Raw genomic sequence first — 23,456 nt, 5'->3', positions numbered from 1 at the left:
TTCAACGACTGAAAAGCTTACTTAAGGCGTTTGTGTTCCGTTATTACTGTTTTTTTTTCATTCTTTTTGCCTTTTTCTGTTATTAAAATAATCATGGTCGTCAGAAAGACCAAGCCCTGCAACAAGTTGTTTTCAACACCACCAGGCGAAACCCTAGATCCAATTGTATTTAATAGCTCAAAGCTTTTCTGGAGCACCTGGGTGACCTCTCGCTTTATAAAGAATGCTTATGCTCAGATAGGATCAGTCATCTATGTGTTTGTCTTACGTGACTATGAATTCAATGATTGTCCACGAGTGTCCGAGTACTCCCTGGAATACAAGTGCCCAACTAATAATCACTCATTTGACAAGCACCTTCATGACGAATTAATTCAGCATGATGCTGAATAACATTTGCATAATTTTCATGTACAATCTTTGTTCGGGTTTTGTTCACACAAATTTGGAGAAATTATAAAGCATATTGTTGTGTACCAACTGAACTGTTTGTTGTTAAAAGCGTTTTGAAAATATATATTAAAGCTGTTATTCAGCTTTAGCAAAAATGATCATAATCATTATAAAATGCAAAATTTTCATTTTTTTTCGGGAGTTTATGAACAACTATTACGAAATAAAAACCACACGTAAATTTACCTAAATCAAGATTCGAACTTGAGACCCGTCGGTTGCCAGTCGCTTGCGTTCCTATCTGTGCCATCCTAGAGATGATGAATTGAAGCACTCGAATCAAAACATGAACTTCCCGTGATTTAATAATGCTTACACTTTGACTCCTATTCAGCAGTGATGAATTAGTACAGAACCACAGAACATTATGGTTAACAACTGAACAGAACATTAGTTCAGCCGATGTTCAGTAAAAAACACGTGTTTTTCATCATGTACGCTGAGTCGAAGTATGATGAAAACAATACGCTTAATCGACTTGTGAAAAGCATATTATACAGGTACATGTGCTAATTTGGACATCAACTTAGCAAGAAGCAGAAAAAGGACTTGTTAAACTACTTCGCAATTACTGCAAGTCGAATAGAAATCCTACTTAAGGACGCGTAGTGCGTCATCAGCATCATTGAAATCTCGCTCGAAATTACAAAGCGATAAAACTCAGTCACCAAAGCGCATATTTGTATGAAAATGTATCATCCCATATGCTCACTCGTGGTGAGTGTGAAGATACTAGACTGCAGAATTGTTCGTTTTTTTATCACTTCAAAAAAATGCGAGGCTTACAATCATTGAATACCGAAAAGTCAATGATTCGTATGAAAATTCTGTGATGCACCAAGTCACCTTAACTCGTGAAAACATTATCATTGTTAATAATGATACGAAAGATTAAACATTGGCTACTTTTTCAATTGAAAAAGAATTTGTACAGTAATGTGTGCAGCATAATTTCAGTTCAGCTATCATTACTATTATATAGCAACAATTCAGCGTGCATCCTTGTTTGTGGCATGCGATTGTTAGTTGGGTGCAGTGTTGCATTTGAACTGAACGCGAGCCAAAAATGAACTGAACGCGTTCAATTGTTTGTACGTGAACGCAGTAAACATTGAACTTGCGTGTCAGAGCTTTTCACTGCTCAAGAACGCCCGTTCAGATCCCCATTAGGCTCAATGTTCTAATGCACTATTCTATCGATATGTAAAGCTAATGATTCGGTCCAACCAGTCGTCCAGAGTTCTGTAGAAATCAGACTTCATGGAACATGGACCTTTACTGTACCACATAATACCATATTATAAATACGTACATACATTGCATTGTGGGGTTGGGAAGGGAGCGGATCGAAACGTCCGGGGTGACAACGCCTCGGTCCTTATGGGTGCTTGGATGCGTCATCATATCCTATATACCTTCTCTCCTAGGATTTTGTGGCAAATTAGTGTACACTCGTTGTTGCACTTAAAAATGTGCACGACCTAGGACATTATGGCATCGGGCATTAAGATTCTGCACCGAAATACGGATTATGCGCAATCCACCACGGTGACCGGACCGGCCCCCCTCACAATAGAATAGAATAGATTCTGAATCGAATAAGCCCATGATTGCAAAAATTGGCAAAAAAATGGCAGAAACATGACCATTTCAGTTTAGCGGGTACCAGGGTACCATGTTAGCATGTTGGCATCATATACTGGTGCAGTTCTTGCTCATTGTTCAAGGTGCGTTCAATTTCGAGCTCGCACGCGTTCCAAATTTTGAACTGAACAATGTTCAAATCGTTTTGATCGCAGCGTGCCGAATATGAACATGAACGCAAATTGATCGCGTTCAAATGCAACACTGGTTGGGTGTAATCATCAGTGATCTATTGGAGCATTATGAATTATGTCAAAAGGTGAGTTCATCTGAGTCCTCTGGAACCTCCTGAAATCCTTCTGTAGCTTACCTGAAAGCTTGTGAAGCCTCTTAAAATCCTCTCAACCTCTTTGAACCCGATGAAGCTCACTGAAACATCTCTGAAACCTTGAACGCCCTGATATCCCTTGAAACACCATGAAACGCCTCTGAAATACCTAGAAATATCCTTGAAGCTCACCTGTGAGCCTATAGGGCACTGCAGGAACGCCGCCAGCAATTCCTTTGAGGATTTTTTGAGGATTGATAAAACGTAATCTGGAATATATACAGAAAGAAGATTTTCGGGGGATTTCTTAAGATTTCTCTTCGTATCCCTTCAAAACGTATTCCTTTTCATGGATTTCTTTGAAATATTTCTTCAGGAATTCCTCCATATATTCTTCTAGGAATTTCCACAGGAATTTCCCATAGGAATTTTTCTCGGTACTTCTTCAGGAGTTTCTCAAGAAATTTATCAAAAGATTATTCTTAAACTTGGTCTACGGATTTCCTCAGAGTTTTTATCCGAAATTTTTCTTGGGATTCGCCAAGGGATTCTATAGAAAATTCATGCAAGGATTGCTGCATAAGTACATGTTTGTATTCTTTCATATCTTACTTCAAACATTTCTGAAGGAATTCTTCCAGAAATATTGTCAGGATTTTTTCCAGGTGTTTTTCTTTGGGATTTCTCCGAAAATTCTTAAGAAATTCTTTTAGGAATTTCTGCGGGGGTTTCTACAGGAATTCCCTTAAACATTCCTTCAAAAAGTGCAATTCTAGGAGAATTTTTTGGGCAAAGATTTAGAGATTGTTCCAGAAATTCCTCTAGGGTTTTGCTTTAGAAGTTCAGATTCTTATTCCAGAACTTTTTCATAAATTATTGTTTGATTTTTTTAGTAGTTCCTTCAGGTATTATTCCATTTATTCAGAGATCAAGAGATTCTTTGCAAGTTCATCCAAGGGTTTCTCCAAGCTCCTCTAGGTATTCGTCCAGGCATTGTTTTGGATTTATTCAGACCTTCTCTGGGGACTCTCTCAGATTTTTTCCCTACGAATCTCTCAACAACTGCTCTAGAAATTACTCCAAAATCTATACCACAGAGATACAGACGTCAAACTCTACTCGCATTCCATCGATCGCATTTTTAACGGTGAATTCAAATATTTGTTATTAGGTCGATTGGCCACGCGCGGCGCTCACTTCGTTTTGTTCCTGTTTGACGTTTGTTCGCTACTGCCATCTATTGGTTGCCCGGCCAAGCACAGCTTGAATAGTATTGGGCGATTACATTTTCGTGACGATGTTTTTAACTGAAATTTGCTCCAAGAGTTACGTCTGTTTCTCTGTGTCTATACCATATCATTTTCATGTAATTTTTCAAGTCATTTTTCTATGAAGGGGGTTCTTCTATTCCTCCAGGTATTATTTCAAAGAATCCTTCAAACATTCATTGTTTATGTCTTGCGTGGTTCTGTAAAGAATTCCTTCAGGATTTTATTTGTTTTTTTTTTCTGCAGGATTTGCTTCGGAAATTTCTTCGCTTAGTAGTTTTCTGATTTTTGTGTACAAATCCCTTCAGAAATTGTACAAGACATACCTTCGGAGATATCTCCAGGAATTTTGGATACATTCATGTGAGAATTTTCAATGGAATTTCCAAAACAGTTCCTGGACAAATCTCTGTTGAAATTCCTGAAGAAATAGTAAAAGGAATACCTGGAAACTTTTCTAAAGAAATCAAATATTAAAGAATCTTAGAAATAATTTCTTAATGCTTCCCAGTAGAAAACTCTGAAGCGAATCCCCAGAAGAATTTCTTAAGTAATTCCTGGTGTATGTTCAGAAGGAATCCATAGAAATTAACCTAAAAATCTTGTAGAGTGAATATCTGAATCAAACGCTGGAGAAATTTCTTAAAGAATTTCTTGAAGAATTTCTGAAAAAAAAATCCTGAGGAGTCACTGTAAGAAACCTTGGTAGATTTTAAGACTAAACTCCTGAAGTAAGTTGTGAAGAAATATATGGATTAAGCATAGCATGTCTTCTAAATCCATTGAAGTTTTCTTTGGTCTTGGAATTCTTGAACAAATTTATGGAATTTCATAAGGAGTTTTTGAAGGAATCCCTGGTAGAATTTCTGCTTAAACTTTGTAAGAATTTCTGAAGAAGTCCGTGGTTGTTTTTCTAAAAAAATCCTGGGAGAAAGTTTTGAATATATTTTTGATTTTCTTGAAGACTCACTGAATACATGTCTGAAGGATTCCATGGGTAACACAGCGTAACAAAAATTAACTTTTGATCTGTCTCAAGAGCAAACTGATGTGTCTCTGACAGATTTTGGGTCGCTGAATCCGAATTCGCGCTCAGATTTGCTCCAGTACGTCATAATTTTGAGCTATACCACAATTTATAGGGCAAAATATGCGATTTTGGGCTTTTTGACTGCCAGCCATTATAGATGGAAATATTTTTTTTTTAAGCAATCAAAAGGTAAATTGGTCAATTAACCTCTAAATTGACGACTCATGCAAAATATTTTGTTTTACCCAATCAAATTTGATAGATTTAAGGCTCAAATAACCATCATTCAGTCATCAGCAATAATCAATTATTCAAAAGCAGTTTTCTTGCTCTAAATCACAAAACCGTCATTGAAAAGTGTTTCACTGTTATCCAGATGGTGACTAGAGTGCAGTGATATTTTTTTATGAACATTGAGTTGAGATTTAAGCGAGAAAACTGCTTATGATTTTTTGCTAAACGATGATGGTTTGTTTCATCTTAAGCATTTTAAGTTAGTAAGTAAACTTGCATGCAACTTTTGGAGGGTGACTTGTATGAGAAATATCGTACCTAACATAAATCGCTTAAAACTATCAAATCCGATTTGATTAAAAGAAATAATTTTCATGAGTCGTTAATTTAGATGTTGATTGACCAGTTTACCATTTGATTGCTTAAAAAATATTTCCATTTTGAATAGCTGGCTGTCAAAAAAGCCCAACATCGCATATTTTGCCCTATAAATTGAGGTATAGCTCCAAATTCTGACATGCTGGAGCAAATCTGAGCCCAGATTCGGATTCAGCGGCCCAAAATCTGTCAGAGACACATAAGTTTGCTCTTGGGACAACAAAATGTTGCGCAGTGTAATTTCATTCTCGTACTGATCCTTAGAAAAATATATGGAATACTGTTTAAGAAATCCTGTGGAAGCTTTTTAGAGGATTTTTTTAGAAATTCCCGCAGGATTGTAGAAAAAAAACACGTTTTGGTGGGATTCGAACCCACGACTCCGTATTCGCTAGTCCGGCGCTTTAACCAACTAAGCCACAGAACAGGTAATGAAACCATTTGAGCGGTTCCATATCATTTCAGCAACGAGTAATTTTCATATATCTTTATTTGGATGAAACCTTGCATACAAGTCATTGGGGGAGAAAAAACGCCGTTTTGCATACTTGGTTCGCCATTTTGAATCTAGCCTTACTTATGAGATGGGCCTATGAAAAATGCACATGATATCTTCAAAAAATTGTATCTCGAAAACGGTTTGGTGTCTTCGGCGAAGTTTTAGACAATTGTTAGTGCTATATGGAGAAAATATACACGGTAAAAAAATATGTTTGGTTTTTGTGATTTGAACTAAAATATAGATTTTCCCTCAAAAGTGACATGTCAATATTTTTTTATTATCCTTATGTTATAGCTGACTGAAAATGCTACCTAGTGCACAGTGGGTTGTTCTGGAGAAAAATAGGTTACAATGAAAAAAAAAAATGTTTTAAAAAATTACGGTTTTCAAAAAAAGCTATTAAGTAAAGTCAAAAAAGTTTGTCGCCCTAATTTTATGAAAGTACATCAAATTTGCAAGAAAAAAGTACTTCGGTAACATTTTTCTAAGATGCACCGTTTAGAAGGTATTACTAATTTAATATTGATTTTTTTGATAACTTAATAAGTTTTAGCCCTTTTCGAATGTACTCCGTGTTTCTCCAGTTTCAAAAGTATTTTTTTCGGAAAGATTGGAAAATTTTGAGTTAAAATGACACTGGCAGCTTAAAGATTTGAGTGAAATTCTCTGCCTTAAAAGTATTTTGAAACAAGTTACAAAATCCCACTATCAAGAACAATGATTTCTTCCAGTGGTTTTTGGTGCCTTCTGCTGAAAACGTGCTAATAAGTATTAGATACAGGTAATTAGATACCAGTTAGCTGTACTACGTACAGTTGGTGATTGTAAACATGGTCTTTGTTGGAACTAGTCCACCATGGCCACGCTGGCCCAGGCTTGTAAACATTCGACACTTTTCACTGCCTTCGTTTCGTTGTCGCGGTCGGGTGTCAGCTTGCTTTATTTCATTCGAACGCGACTTACCTCTTACACACAACACAAGCGGCAGAACAAAGATCAATAAACAAAAAAGTGGATCAAATCAACGTAGTCTGACACGATGACATTAGTAATATTCCAGCTTTTCGCAAGATTTTTTGATTAAAATTGGTATAATATTAGTATAATATTAGTCACCTTCCATCAAACTAGACGGCTGCCGACTGATACCTCAATCAACAACCGCCGCACTCTTTATTCATTCCAGGTATATACAATTTACAATCTTCTTCAATAACAATATACCTACGCCAGCAAATCTACCTCGCTCCAACTCTCCAAACTCGTACCTGACGATACCTGAGCGTTCAACTCTACCTATCTTCCAGCAGTCTTTACCCAGCATTCTATGATTTATACCCGTGAGCTGTAGGGGAACAAAGCCCAAAATGCCAAGATGGGGTAAAATGGCCCAACTCATAAAATCATTCCTCGATGTGATTTGACCTTTACTATAGGTGAATGGTGTCAAGATATTGTTACGTAAAACATTCTTCTAGAAGCTAGGCCGCCATACACATGGAAAATCTTTCGATTTCCCAATGAAAACTATCAACTTCCGGTTTTTCGTGCTTGCAATTAAGGTTTTTGGATGATTTTATTACCAGCCATGTGTTTCCAAGGAGATTGAGGCACCCATGGAGGCGCATGGTCGTTGATGTCTTCGCTTTTCATGTTAGGGGTCATTCAAATATGACGAACATCGTTTAGCGGGGAGAGAGGTGACACTCCATGTATTGAGCATACGAAAAAAGCGGACCAGAGGAGCGAAGGGAGTCAGAAATACCCTAAAAATGATGGACGTAATTTTTGAACGTTTTCATGAAGTGGCATCTTACCCCATGGCAGATGGCCTTTTTGCACCACTTCCGTTTTACGAACCAGTTTTTGTAATCGCTATAAATCGATGAAAATGCATTAGTTAGTGAATATTTTTGCTGAAGTATCGAGCAAATATTGTCTAGTTGCTGTAAACATTTTGAAAGCCTAGTAAATGAAGCTATTTATCATTGAAAACGATGGAAGTTTGAAAAATGGCATCTTACCCCACTTGACCCTATAATAATGTCTGACTCGGTTCTGAATTCATCCAGTATCTACTAGGGAAAACCAAACAGTAAATGCAGAAAGGTTGCTAGAAGCATAGTGATTTCATAGTAATTTCAGCTAATAATCCAGTGTTTTTGAACTAGATCCAGTGTTGTTTGATAACATAATAATTGTAAAGGAAAGTGTAACACGTTTTGGTGCAAAGGTAAGTTTTAAATACACATTTTAATTATATGTGTTGTGATATTTTCGTTCAAAACTAGCAATTGGAAAGTATTTTCTATGTTACAGATTACAAAATGAATAAAATCAGATGTATTCGTCCATTCAAAGACATTCAGTGTTTGAAAGAGCTGCGATATCTCACGGATGGTATCATCCAAAAACTAAAGTCAATTGGATTTTCCAAGGTATCCAAACTGAACACCAAGGATTTTCGTATTTGTTCGTCTTGCCGTCTACATATTGATTCAAGAGCTCACCTCACCCAAAACGAAGAACAAAGCGTAACCGGTGGCTCAAGGATGCCAACTGTTCAGACCATACCTGTTGTACCTGATTCGCAAAGCTATGAAAGTTTGGTCACGATACCATCAGCGTCAACGCTAAGCACAATTCAATCAAATGAAGACTTCACGATGCCTGTAGACGTCGAAATATTCAACCGAGGAATAGCAGCTATTCGTGTTTCGCCTATAGATTTAGGTAAGGTTAAAAATGTTCACTATCCTGAAAAAAAGTGCGCTGAAATCGTCGAAGGTGTACGAAGAAATCTTTTTAAATTAGACGCTAAAACAGAAAAAGCAAACGAGTTTAATGAAGTCATAGAAAATATGAAAATTAAATTTTTAAATTCAGCCACAAGGCAAGAAAAACTATCAATTTTATCATTGTTACCAAAATCATGGTCAGTACAAAATATTGTAGACGAATTTAAAACTAGTAGAAATATGGCATCAGATGCAAGAAAGGAAAAAAATAATGTATTATATAAGCCGTGCAATGCCAGGCCAAAGAGATTTTGTTAGCGTAAAGACAGGAAATAAGAGATTAGCTGTTCAGAAAAGATTGTTAATGATGACATTAAGAGAAGCTTTTAATCGCTTCAATGAAATGTACGTCAATGTAAAAATAGGGTTTTCATCATTTGCAAGCCTCCGGCCAAGGCAATGTAAACTATTGACTATCACAGGAACACATAATGTTTGCGTTTGCACTACGCATGAAAATGTCAATTTAATACTACATAGCTTAAAAAATACAATGTCTTGAATGATCTAAAAACATTAACGAATAGATTACTTTGCGAAAATAAGACAACTCATTGCTATCTACGAAGATGTAAAAACTGCCCAGATACCTCAGTTTTAGAAGACAGTTTATTGAAACAACTGGAAGAAAACTTTGTTGAAAAGCTTTCATTCGAACAATGGGTTACCACTGACAGATGTGATTTAGAAACTATTGTAAAGCTCAAAATTAGAAAGTTTGATTCCGCATGATTTTGTAAAAACCGAACAATCCAATTTTTTGAAAACTACAAAACAGAACTTGCAAGATGGTGAATTTTTGGCTATTTGTGACTTTTCTGAAAATTACAGCTTCGTTTTGCAGGATGAAGTTCAATCACACCATTGGAACGTGCAACAGGCCACAATCCATCCTTTCGTAATATATTATACTGAAAATAGGCAAATTAAACATTTTAGCTTCATTATAATTTCAGAAGAACTAAGACATGATTCAGTCGCTGTTAATTTGTTTATTGATAAAATGATGAACTTTTTACAAATTGATCAAAATAAAAACATGAAAAAAATTTATTTTATGTCAGATGGTGCTGCTTCACAGTATAAAAACCGAAAAAACTTTTCTAGCCTTTGTAAGTTTAAGTCAAAGTATGGTATTGACGCTGAATGGCATTTCTTCGCAACATCGCACGGAAAAGGTCCATGCGATGCTATTGGAGGTACGATAAAACGCATGGCTACCAGAGCAAGTTTAGCCAAAGAACGCGAACACCCGATAAAGACTGCAAGAGAGTTGTTTGATTGGGCAAACAAACGAAAAGAAGAAGAACTTACAAAGTTGTCATTTTGTTATTCTACTACAGAAGAATACGAAAATATGTCTTTGCAGCTAAATAATCAATATAATAATGCAAAAACAATTCAAGGAACTCAAAAATTCCACTCATTTCTTCCTCTATCAGAAAATACAATAAAGGCAAAGCTTTATTCAAACTGCCCTGACAATGATGCCAAAATATTCGATATTGTTAAGAAAGTTGTGTAAACAATAATTTGATAAAAATACAGGAATAAAAATAAACTGATGTACAAAGTATAATGTTATTTTTTATTGCGCACAAATACCACCCCTGAAAAATAAGCCTTATTCGCTCTTTTGAATCTTGCTAATTGAGGAGCTTGCGATATGCAAGAGTTGAATGCACATTTTAAACACAATACCACTGGAAGAAATCATTGTTCCTGATAGTGGGATTTTGTTACTTGTTTTTCAAAATACTTTTAAGGCAGAGAATTTCACTCAAATCTTTAAGCTGACAGTGTCATTTTAACTCAAAATTTTCTAATCTTTCCGAAAAAAATACTTTTGAAACTGGAGAAACACGGAGTACATTCGAAAAGGGCTAAAACTTATTAAGTTATCAAAAAAATCAATATTAAATTAGTAATATCTTCTAAACGGTGCATCTTAGAAAAATGTTACCGAAGTACTTTTTTCTTGCAAATTTGATGTACTTTCATAAAATTAGGGCGACAAACTTTTTTGACTTTACTTAATAGCTTTTTTTGAAAACCGTAATTTTTTAAAACATTTTTTTTTCATTGTAACCTATTTTTCTCCAGAACAACCCACTGTGCACTAGGTAGCATTTTCAGTCAGCTATAACATAAGGATAATAAAAAAATATTGACATGTCACTTTTGAGGGAAAATCTATATTTTAGTTCAAATCACAAAAACCAAACATATTTTTTTACCGTGCATATTTTCTCCATATAGCACCAACAATTGTCTAAAACTTCGCCGAAGACACCAAACCGATCGGACAAACCGTTTTCGAGATACAATTTTTTGAAGATATCATGTGCATTTTTCATAGGCCCTTCTCATAAGTAAGGCTAGATTCAAAATGGCGAACCAAGTATGCAAAACGGCGTTTTTGTTCCCCAAAAACTTGTATGCAAGGTTCCATGCACATCAAAAAATACAAAAAATAAAAACTGGAAAAATTTCCCACTTGTTCGTGGAATCGCTCATTTCTTTTTCTGCTTAGATGCCAATCCAGAACACACCCGCGTTTGTGCCCAATAACTACAAGCGAGAGCGAGTTGTTTTTATATGAAGCCGAGACTTACTCTCGCCCTCCGCATACCTAATCACCAAGCAGTTTTTCTATATGTTTATGACATACAGTAGACGTTCGATAAGTGCAACATGTTAACGTTTCAGTTATTGAATGAAATTCGCTAACTGCAACGACTGACAGTCGTCTGTTGGACGCAGCCAGAATACACCCAAAAACTTCGCAATGCAGCTGTAGTGCATCTGAAAAACATCTATTGACGTTTCGTTTTTGACACATAGTGGTGCGATAACTGCACAATTGTTGCATTTAGCGGACTTGCAGTTAAAAAGCATTGCAGTTAAACCGTTTGCACCGAGCGAACGTCTATTGTACCAACAAATCTGGTAAATTTCAGTAAAGGACAACATATGTCAATGTTCCGCAAGATTCTTCATCGAAAATTCAAACGAAACATACAAGAAGAATGCCACTTGAAGTCTATTGCTAGTGGTGGTCGGTATCAGGCTCGGTATCAGGCTCAACAGAGAGCGTTACAGGGTTACAGGGTGCCAAGAGCAGGCGAGAAATGAATCTACCGAAGCAAAAAATGGTAGCACTGAGGAAGTGTGAATACCAATGCACAGCAAAGCCTGAATCGGAATGGTATGTGGAGGTTTTTGGCAACTATCAACGGTGTGCGGCATAAGACTGATCGAGAAGCAAATTAGTAAATTTACATCACATTCCTCAGTGGAGGATGAGCAACCACTGCAACAGATGAAGCCAGGATTCCGAGGATTGCCCCACTAAGACGTGTTAAAAGCTGCGATGATTTTCTCCCATATAGCCAGTAGTAGCACACGTACCTACCTTCCTAGAGATGGATGCTGACAAAGCGAACGTATTGTGCATCCCAGCTTAATCACTCAGATGCTGATGATCTCAACCAGCCGTCGTTTATCGCGAAAAGATTGCGTCTCGTTTGATTTGTATGCGGCGGCTGATTATCCATGACAGCTCCCATCCGGCGGCTGCAAAAACAGTTTTAGCCAAGGTGCACACCGTGTGTAAATCATACGTGCGCGGTCTGGCGCGATCTGATGCTGCGCGTTTCGAACGCAACTTGTTGAGAATCTAAGATAAGCGCGACAATATTAATTGCACGTTCTTTAAGTAAGCTCGGCGATGAGAGAAAAAGAGTGGGTTGCATGGGCGGAAAACTTGATGTTGCTCAAGTTTAGATTTCCAGTTAGAGCACAAGAAGAACGTCTCTAAGTGGGTAAAGTTTTGCAAATTGATTTCCTGGCTTTGAAGATGGAACGATGTAGTGTGCATGGAAAAGTGGTTTTGTAAACTCTCTACACGTGTCCTTTTTGTAGGAATGTGCATTTGTCATGATTAGTATAAAGCACTTTTCCCCAATAAGCCGCTTTAAGCTACCGAATGTGTTTTTTTTTGCAATTTCTCATCGTAATAGGCTGTTTTACCTCACGCAAATTTGACAGGAAAAGGCCTACTTTCCCACACCAAATTAGCAGTGCTGTAATGGTTCATTACAGCACTGATTTGCGTTGCGTAATGAACCATTACAGCACTGTTTTCAGTTTTGATCAACTTCTTGATGCTTTCTGGACGTAGTTTTGGAAAATTGTGACAACTGCACAGTATAACCTGCTGTGATCAGACTTTTTTAAACATGGCTATAGGGTGCAGTTAGATGAAAAAGTTTTGTTAAAAACTATCCTCAAACGATAACTTATGAAATTGCTAAAAACGTTGTACGCCACTCGGTGCAGAACTCGATTTTTACAGCACTCGTCGTAATTATCCAACTCGGCAAGCCTCGTTGGATAAATGTACGACTCGTGCTGTAAAAATCTTCATTCTGCACCTTGTTGCGTAAACTACTAATTCATTTTCGTTTCAAGATATTTACCTCTAACCATCCAAATGGAAAACCAAATAAAGTGCAAAAGTTTCCCTATGGCTCTATTTTATGACACGGCATGCGGAAAGGAAACAAAAAGTGAGTCGCCGGTTTCTGTTTTCCTCCCCGTGGGACACTTCGGCATGCTTACCGGGCAAAGGTCGCTTGTAGTCGGACCACCACCATACCACAGGGGAGTGACACAACATTCCACTTTCTTGTCTGTTTTTTGAACTTTTGGCTTTGCAGAGGTATTTGCAAACTTCCTTTCCATCGATGGTGAGCACACGTATATTTTTAGCTCACTTGTTGTTTTTTTTTGGTGATTGTTTATTTGTCCCATGTCCGATTATGAAGAGCTTTTCGGAAGTTTGATTTTATGAGAGAGCTTAAACTTTTTGCTTCCAAAACGATTGTCAAATGTGGTGGAAACTGGAGATTTATTGAATTGGAAACTCTGTCTTGGAACTAATAATACGCTTTATCTTTTTTTAAATTTATTGTGTTATAACGGGCTTGGTAGTCTAGTAGCTAACGTTTCTGATTCATATGTAGAAAACTCCTGACACAGCCTCAAACGCATTGAAACGCCTCTGAAAACCCCTAGAACCTGTATACGCTCACATGAGAGCTTGTGAAGCACCCAATGAACGAACACTTACGAGGGGGAAGGTCTGAGTTTCTGAGATGACCAAAATTGAATCTACGTAGTCAATGGACAGCGCCTAACACCCCTCCGAAATCTTCTGAACAAACGTTTCTGACACCCCCATGGAATCCCTGTGGATCTCATCTGAGAGCCTGTGAGGCCCCTTAAGATACCTATGAAACCTACTGAAACGACTCTGAAACACCACCCCTGGAACACCGTCAAGCTCACCTGAGAGTCTGTAAATATATCGTGAATATCTCTTCGATCGGGAGGAGATTCGCCAGGTGCTGAAGAAGATGGGATGCAGTCCAGGACATGCCACCACACAGGAATAAGGACGAAGTGCGATCATTCGAAGGGTTCGTAAATTATTACGGGCTCATTTCTTCGACAATTTGAGTCGCATGCTGTTTCCGTTGAACAACTTGCTGAAGGATGCGGTTGACTTCAAGTGAACGAATAAATGTGCGTTAAGCACCAGATGCAGCCTAAGAGGTGTTTGGTACATCAGTGGCGTAGCAGAAATTGGGAGGGGGTTTAACGGTCAATGATACCTCTTTAGATTTGACACTTACATTTTGTAAACAGTAATGAGCAGTTGTATTCGTAGTTTGAAACTTAGCGGCGCAGCCGAAAAATTCATACTGAAAATTTGTTCTACAAATTTTGGCTCTGAGGGGGGGGGGGGGTTTAACCCTAAAATCCCCCCGTGGCTACGCCAGTGTGGTACATTAATAGCGGGAGTGCTGTTAGTCCTGGTACTACGGACGCTTCGTACGGCGTGGGAGCTGTGTAAAGCCACGCCTACTCGGATTGTTCTGCACAGCCAATACAGTTCGCATCTCAAACATACTGAGCTAGACACAACACAAGTAAATGCAGCACGACAGAGAGACTTACGCCATCATCTTCACACTTAATCTCCAAATTAGATCTCGGTACAAACGAATAAAACGAATAAAGGTTATTTAAACGGAAATGTCGTTAAAATTTGACAGTTCATGAAAAATAGGTGCCATCTTCGGTAAAGGAAAGGTTCAAAGATTTTTTGAAGGTGGAATGACTCTTGTGTGTAAAGCAATTGAACTCGCTTTTACTTAGCAATTTTATTTTTGTTGGAAATTGAATTCGGAGGGCGATTCATGCGACGATTTTTTCCGTGCATCGCGTAATGTGCATGGTTGTTTTCCGTGTATCATCAAATTCAAAACAAAAACAACAACAATAGTGTGGCAATTTCGCGCATCCTCACTCTGCGGCACGTAAACATAGATATTTTCTGTTATTTCAATCCGCGTCAGAAAAGTAAGTACATTTCGTCACAGAGAACAGACGAACATGCTCGAACAAAATTGCTTGAAAATGTTGTGTAAAAAAAAACAAGCTCAGTAGCGACATCGACGGTGACTTCCCCACTCAAAAGCTTGTTTCGACACCATGATGGCGCATTCTGAAGAAATATTTCACTAGCGCACCTTTAAATTTTCCTACTCAGATTCTGAGCTGTATTTGCTTGAATAACAAGATGTTTATGATTATTTCACTAATCCAGCAACAAAATTTGAGCAACCCATTGATAATTAATTTCATTATCTTCAATAAGAAACAAGTTGAACAAGAATTCAATTATTGTTTTCCAAGTAAAACCAACACATTCTCTTGTTGGAACTATACTAGGGTGCACACTTGGCGACACTAGCACCAAAAAGTAAAACAACGGCAAATTTGTACCCTGATTCGAAATTTGACAGCGCCGCGTAATGGCCACATTCCCAGTTATTTCAAAACAACCGTTGCATTGCTTTACACAATAGCACTACATGAGCTTGGACGTCTGTTCTCTGTGATTTCGTGTCAATAAATAAGATGAGCTGATCATTTATACATTTGTTCGTTGTTGTTACATTTCTAGCATGAGTAGCTCCGAATCTCCATTGAGCTCCAAAAGCAGTGAAAGTGCAGCTATCGGGGACGCAACCGACGACGAAAATTTCACTCACGTCGAGTATTTGGACGATATCTTTCCAAGTTTTGAAGAATCCACGATCCTCTCGATGATGAACCTTGCCCGGAACGAACTGGAAAAGGAAAGCCCCGGCCCAAACATCACCATAAATCAGTCAGGTAATGAGTTCCGTAATGCTCAGTATCATTTCACTGGCCTGGTATTTGTGCGATGCTTCAAAACACAGCATTTGAGTGATGCTGTCGGAACCGTGGACATATTTGGTGAATCGGTGGATGATGTAGTGAAGTGTCTGTGGCAGAGAGTTCAGCACCATGTTTCGCGAGAGGTGATCGTAGAGCAAAACGATGAAGAGAAGCTAGTGAAGTGTGGTCACCAAAAGAGTCGCCGGATGTATTTGACCTGGATAAGTTCGTATTTCTTAAACACGGCAAAATGAAGAAAATTTACACCATGGAGGATATACAAGAAAACACAAAATTACTGACAGGTTGGCGTGAGAAGGAAATCCAGGTCCACGTGTTTAAATATGCTATGTCGATCACGTCCCTTTCTCTGTGGGAGGTTGTTAATAAGCAGCTGCTTCACCCGGGGAGAAAGGACAGGGCAGGGGCACCATCGACCGAAGTACTATTTGACTGTGTCAATAAACTCAAGGATATTCACGCTCACTACACAGCTCTATGGGATTCGTGGGAGAAATGGATCAACTACATGGTTTGGGTGACAACCTAACCTAAATCACTTGCAATTGATCGGATGCCAAGCTTGGGTCCATGTTCTGGACACTAAGCGTGAGAAATTCGACAGCAAGGAGCCGAAACTACAGGGATACTCAAAATAACTGGGATAGGTAAAATTTTCACTTTTAAAAAAATGTTCAACTAGCTGTAACTTTTCGAAAAGGGCATCAAATATTCTCAAATTTTCACTCTAAGTTCATCAATTAGTGTATCATTGGTCCAATTTTGGGAAAGATCGGGTTTTTCTACATGAAGTTATAAAGATTCTAGAAAAAGGTCAGTGGCGATTCCCTAACCTCAAATCTACCTGTTCAACGAACGTAAATTCTTGAATTTTCTCATCAAATTGGCTTGTAACCTGTAGAAAATGATGAAAATAGTTGTTTTCGCCCATTTTCAATATGATTCTGATCATGAATTCTCCGCAAATGCAAGTTTTAGGGTCGTTGAACAGGTAAAAAGTGAGGTTACGAGACGCCACTGAAAAAGGTATAATTATCCGAGAAATTAACCAACTTTGAGCTGTTACATCTCCAGAATCAATAAACCGAATGCAATGAAATTTTGATCACTTATGACTAATATAATGAAATTTGAAAAACTTTTGACTTAATTTGAAATTATATATAAGAAAAAAAGTTATAACGATTTCATTTATTCTATGTTTTTTTAGTAAATTTATCTATTTTTCATATGCATCCTATTACTTTTTCAATTTAATGCCGGCAGTTTGATTTCTTTCCTTCGAAACATAATTCAAGTCAATTAGAGGGAATTTAAATGAACTATAATTACTATCCATAATTTTGAAACGATGATGAAGTTTCGGATAAATTGGTGTTATACAGTGACGATTCGTTCGTTGAGAGCTCGTTAGATGGGCTGTCTCGATGGTTGAATGTTCACTGGTTGGGGCAAAACCCAACTAAAAAGCACTGTCAATGTCAAAACAGATGTCAAAACGAGTTTGACGTCTGACTGCCGTCGCATCACAGCTCCTGTATACAGAACGTTTGCGCAAGTATGTGAGTGTTTCATGACGTCTTTCTTGTCACTTGCGTGTGTCTAGATCATTTTGATCAGTTGTCAGTTGCCCCAACGAACGAACACGATTCGATAATCGGGGCGCAGTCGTGACCCAACCAGCGAATCCAGACTGTATTAGAAAAATAGTCTAATCATTTTAATTTTCTTTCATGTTAAGATTTTTAAGTTAGGTCAAAAGTTTTTAATAGCTCATTATATTAGTCATTAATGATCAAAATTTTATTGCATTCGGTTGAATGAATCCGGAGATATAACAGCTCAAAGTTGGCTATCGGATAATTATACCTTTTTCTAGAATATTTCTAACTTCATATAGAAAAGCCCGATTGGACCACTACTGATGCATAACTAGTTGATGAACTCACAGTAAAAATTTGAGAATATTCGATGCCTTTTTCGAAAAGTTCGAAAAGCAGTTGAACATTTTTTGAAAAGTGAAAATTCTACCTGTCCCAGTTATTTTGAGTATTCCCTGTATCGTTCATCGGCTAGTTCGAGCAGCACAAAGTGTAGAATTAGCTTAGGTTAAAATACACAAAAAACAACAAAGCCTATCATTTCGTGGATCTAAACACCGAGAAGGTGATAATTAGACGCGATGCCCAATTCCTTGAGCTTCAGGAGAAGAAGGCTGTCTCTTATCCGAAGGTTGTTCTAGAATCCACGAACGATGAGGTCAATTGGATGCCGCCACGGAAATCGGCACTGGCGTGGTTCAGCATCAGGAGATTGGTGAACCAGAAGACGATCCCAGCGAGAATGCGGACAATGAACGTAGTGAATGTGAGGAGTTCTACTAAATGAACTCGTCTAAAACTTACGAAGAAGAATAAGACCTTTGGCGATCAAGGATGAACCTGTGATCAAGAAGACATTTAAGCGAGAGCTCCTGAGTCGGAAACACGGCAAGTTGCCGAAACGTTTCGAAAACTACGAGGTAGGTGTTGCCACTCGCGTGGTAAAGGAGTCAGTGAACTAGAACGAAGCGATGAAGTCTGAGGAGAGGATCCTGTAAAAGTGAGAAGGACGACAAGTAGCAGTCGCACATGATGAACGGAACCTGAGACCTGGCCCGCCGGCAAGAAGGTGGTAGGCAGTCACTGGGTGTACAAGGTGAAGTTGAAGGAAGTGACACGATTCAAGACCGTAGCGCAGGGCTGTACGCATAGATTCGGTATAGACTTTGATGAAGTCTTTATCTCTGTCACTCACATGCTACATTGAGGAAGCTTCTGGCACTAACTGGGAGTGACGGACTTTTTCTGCGGCACTTGGACGTTAAAACGGCCTATTTGTACGGTGACATCGATGAGCAGGTTTGCACGTGTCTGTTACCGGGATTCGCAGTGTGAGGCCAGGAGTAGAAAGTCTGCATATTGCATCGAAGAATTTACGATTGAACACAATCTGCTAGGTGCTGATACCAGAAGCTAGTTCGGTGGATCCATGTTTGATCACCGTCGTCAGAAATGGCATCAGGATCTATCTCATCGTTTGCGTCGACGATCTGCTCGTTGCTTGCGCAAGTGAAGCGGAGATCCGGAGTGTCTACGAAGCTTTGAGAAAGCATTTCGCGATCAGTTGGCTTGGCGAGGCGTAGAGGAGATTTTTTAGGTCTGGAGCTACAGCGAGAATCTGGCGGAGTCTACAGCCTGAGTGTTAAGAGCTGCGTTTGATAAACTTGTCGTGAAAGCTGAACTGGAGAATGCGAAGGTGACTAAGACACTCATGAACCAAGGATTTTTGAAGAATACTGGAGTATCATCGGTCCACTGATGTATGTGGCAGTGTATGCAAGACCCGACATAGCTGCAAGTACTTCGATCCTGGGGAGGAAGCTTGCCGCTTCGGCGGAGAATGAATGGACGGCCGCATAGACAGTGATCCGTTATGTGAAGCGCACCGTTGATTGGAAGCTGAAGCTAGGGGACGTCGAGACCAACGAGATAGCTGGTTGGGCAGGAGACCCACAAACACGCTTAAGTCTGATGTCTGGTGACTACAACGTTCTTTGTCGGAGGTATCGCATCGTGGATAAGTCGTCGTCAGGGTTGTGTAACCCTTTTCTTCTTTGGAGGCACAGGTTATCGCTTTGGGAGAAACTTGTCCAGAGGTCTTGTGGATGAGCGCATGTTAGACGAAAAGTAGACGGGAGCTACAATCGTCCATGAGAACAACCAAGGATGTCTTGCTTTCGCGCAATTGGAGAAGATGAACAGAAGGTCGAAGCATGTGGAGACTAACCGGTGCGGTGCTTCGTCAAGGACTTGTGATGGTAGACTTTGGGAGAGACGTCAATCATATCGAGAGCGTGGGTCCGCATCTTAAGTCATTCAAAGATAGTGTTCTACAAGCAATAGCCGAGGATAACTATGAGCTTACTGACCCTGTTTCACCAGCTGTTACTACTGCTTCTCGTAGTGGTGACTTATGATGAACAATCCGATCGTCGCGCAACATCACTTACACAGCGAGCAACTTCACCTGTTCAACTTGTGGCGAACGATGAGCATCGACCATATGCCGTGGTACTCGCAACGAAGAGAAGTAAAACTCCCTCAAAGATTGAATAATTGATTTTTTGCATTGTATAAAACCAAGGGGACCTCCGTGACCGATCACCTTTTTCTACACCATTTAAACCATTACAGATGACACCTGAAGAAAGAGAGAAGAGCGGAGGAACGCCATAGTCGCGATTGAGTGAGCGAAAAAGCGCGGAGCCAAACCACCAGCGCTATTTCCTCTCTAAGCTGGAAGTGAAATGCTTTTGTAGGCGGGACAACGTTGGCGGATTTAATAACTGGCGCAGTTACTGACGACGTTAGTCTCTTCAATGATATCTGATGTCGTATAAGAGGTCTGGACAGTTGCTAACTGAAACGCTGGTTTGAGCACTTTCAAACCCCTTTTTCTGGAAACCCAACTAACAATCGCAATCCACAAAGAAGGATGCATGCTGAACTGTCGCTTTATAATTGTAATGGCAGCTGAGCTAAAATTATGCTGTACATATCAATGTACAAACGTTTTTCAATTAGAAAAATAGCCAATGTTCAACATTTCATATCGGTATTAACAGTGATAATTTATAAGACTTATCAAGAGTTTAATAAATTTTCTGACTTGCAGTAATTCCTTTACAAAATAGTTAAATAAAACCTTTTTCTGTTTCTTGTTCAGTTTATGTACAAACTAGCACATTCATCATCTCTAGAATGGCGCAGATAGGAAGGCATGCGTCTGGCATTCGACGGGTCTCGAGTTCGAATCTTGATTTAGGTAAATTTATATGTAGTTGTTCATAGCCAAATGTGCCAATCTCTAGTGGAAATTTGAAAAAAAAAATTTTATTTATTTTTAATCATTTTTGCTGAAGCTGAATAACAGATTTACTAAATAAATGTTAAATGCTTTTAACAACAAAGAGTTCAGTTGGAACAAAACACTATGCTTTATAATTTTTCCAAATTTGTGTGAACAAAACCCGAACAAAGATTGTACCTGAAAATTATCCAAATGTTATTCAGCATCATCCTGAATAAATTCTTCATAAAAGTGCTTGTTAAATGAGTGATTGTTAGTTGGGAAGTGCCCAAAATAAGACCCCAAGCCATTATCCATTTCTCTTGCTTGCTTGCAAGGTTTCTTGGTGGCTTTGTTATCAACCATGTGTTTGCAAGCAGTTTTAGTTATGAATAAACTTCAGATATGCATATATGCATTCCATTAGAAGTAGCAGGACAAAGTTCATATCCCGCGCGCGACAGTATGATTTATGTGGTAGCCAAAATTCCCCACGTTCAATACAATAGTCCAATGGTACATTGTACGACCAACCCGACCAATTCGTCTGCATAGGAGCACCCGCAAAACATGTTGCTTGTTACAGGAGAAAATTGGCTTTGCAACGACTTTTACATCCATCGTGAATCGGTTTCGTGGGTGGCATATTGGATGAACGTTATCCACCACTTTTTACCCAAAAAAAATGTCCATCTCCCTCCCCCCATCTGAAACGCAAAACATTTTCGGAAAACCATTCTCCTAATGTTTTCCTAAACCACACAGTCGGGCTGTGGCTGTGGCTGTCGGTTTAGATTCGATCGTTGTTCGCTCTGCGACCACGACGGCCCGGCTGCTGGAGTGCAGTGTAAATTTATGCACATGTATTTTGCATACCGACCGGGCGCAACATTTTCAGCGTTCAGGATCTAAATGGCGCCGGCTCCCCAGCCAGCGGAGGCCTGAAGCTATACACACTGTGGAAAAACATGTCGCCGTGGAAGCACGGCTAGACTTACCTTCATCAGCCAGTAGAAATCGGTGTGCAGGTTGCTGGTGAACGTTTCGTCAATCTCTATCACCGGCACAAAGTCCTCGTTGGTGAGCAGCAGTTTGTCCTCGTGGTAGAGCACACACGCCAGATAGATGCCCCTGCAGGGTAGACAACAACAAAAAACACATGGTTATCAATTTCTAGTTAGACTTACGGCCTGTTTCGTTCAAAGATTGAAAAGTGTTTTGTTTTTTCAGCATTTTTGTTTCATTTGATGCGAGAAAACTTAAGAGAATATTTCAATCTCCGAGCAAGATTGACTCAAGCTCTGAGAAGAAACAGTTTAGCGTGTTTCATGGTTCAGTTTAGGGTTGGATAATGGCCGAATAATAGCTACCGTTTGAGGTTTTTTTGAAACTTTGACGCCGCCGAAAAGAGCTGCTTGATGGTGGTTTTCTTCTTGATGGCTCGTTTGGCCGGCGCCGTGGCGTCCAGGGCGATTTCGGAAGCGTCCTCTGGCCGTGCCAACCGAACGGCATTGAACAGGTCGTCCAGATTGCGCTGCTTGCCGGCGAACCGATTTTCACGGCTTTCCACATCGCGCCAGCCTGTGTCGGCGAAATGGAAAAATAATTATGGAAAACGCCTAAATGTAGATTCACTCCAACTGGTACTCACTAGATGGCACCACACAGTTCGGCGTGGACAGTTTGTACGGTCCCCAGCCTTTGATGTTGCCGGCGCAAGCCCGGAAGAAGTACCTCCGACCTTGGATCAGTTCGCTCAGATTGCACACCGCACCCATGCACCCGTGGAAGCTGGTCCACTCGCTGACCTCCCGCTCGCCGACCACGTTGCTAAAGTCCGATCGGGAAGACCATTGCACTGGAATAGACAAAAACAGATTCGTTACCATCATTAGCCTACCTCTAGGCTCAAACCGTTCCACCGCCACCTACCTTTGAATTTGGTTGATATGGCACCTTCGAGGGGTTCGTATAGCCGCAGGCTGACCGAGGTACACCCGGCCACGTCGATGTCTATTCGATTGGGCAGGTCGGGTGGTTTCGTTTGGTCCCAGCCCAGTATCATCCGGCGGAGGCCTTTGACCCGTCGTTCCCATAGGCCGACCTGTTTGTCGATTTCGCTTCCGGTACAACTGGTCACCGAGGGGCCACCGCTTCCTGTTAGGAACAGAATCGGCCAGGGAGAGGGCTTGTTCACAAATGTCATAACGCTGGAGGGGGTGGGTGGGTGTCCTTCATGGTGTTACAGCCCGAACAAATAAAATTTTTCCCCATATAAATAGTGTCACGAAGGGGTGGGTGGGTGTCAAGAAAAGCCAATTTTGGCGTTATGAAATTTGTGAATGAACCCAGAGGGTTTTAGTGATTTCGTTTGAGATATCTGTTAGCTACATTGCTAGGGGATTGGTGAAATATACAAAATGATACATTGTTTTGATATAAAAAGCACATTTGCTTATCAGACAGCGCACGGTGTTGTGAAATAAACAATTATACAGTCGGGGACGTATAGTAAAATAAGAACAAATATGTAATTAAAAAAAAAAAATAGATTGTTACCGCTTTGACATTCGCTAGACGAAAGTAAAGCACTTTGTTGCAGCTAAATAAAAAGGGACAAATAATTACCACAACTTTGTATATTCACCACCATGTAGTTTAAGGCTGGGATAATGAGAAATTATGCGGTTATTTT

At 39.4% G+C, this 23,456-nt stretch overlaps 1 protein-coding gene across 1 annotated transcript in view; it reads right to left on the bottom strand.

The window, feature by feature from the left end:
- The window catches only part of LOC109400223 (ankyrin repeat and fibronectin type-III domain-containing protein 1), a 39,514-nt gene extending 16,527 nt beyond the window's left edge, over window positions 1-22,987 (bottom strand). The window contains exons 1-4 of the mRNA XM_062847172.1: window positions 22,694-22,987; window positions 22,413-22,619; window positions 22,132-22,342; window positions 21,760-21,892 (exon numbers count right to left, since the gene is read on the bottom strand). Of these exons, the coding sequence (XP_062703156.1) occupies window positions 21,760-21,892; window positions 22,132-22,342; window positions 22,413-22,619; window positions 22,694-22,967 (825 nt within the window). The 5' untranslated portion in view covers window positions 22,968-22,987. The remainder of the gene's footprint in view (window positions 1-21,759; window positions 21,893-22,131; window positions 22,343-22,412; window positions 22,620-22,693) is intronic.
- Between the last annotated feature and the right edge of the window lie 469 nt (window positions 22,988-23,456).

This window comes from Aedes albopictus, chromosome 1, assembly GCF_035046485.1.
Source record: "Aedes albopictus strain Foshan chromosome 1, AalbF5, whole genome shotgun sequence".
Classification (NCBI taxonomy): domain Eukaryota; kingdom Metazoa; phylum Arthropoda; class Insecta; order Diptera; family Culicidae; genus Aedes; species Aedes albopictus.
This window is presented reverse-complemented; position numbering and strand designations above follow the sequence as displayed.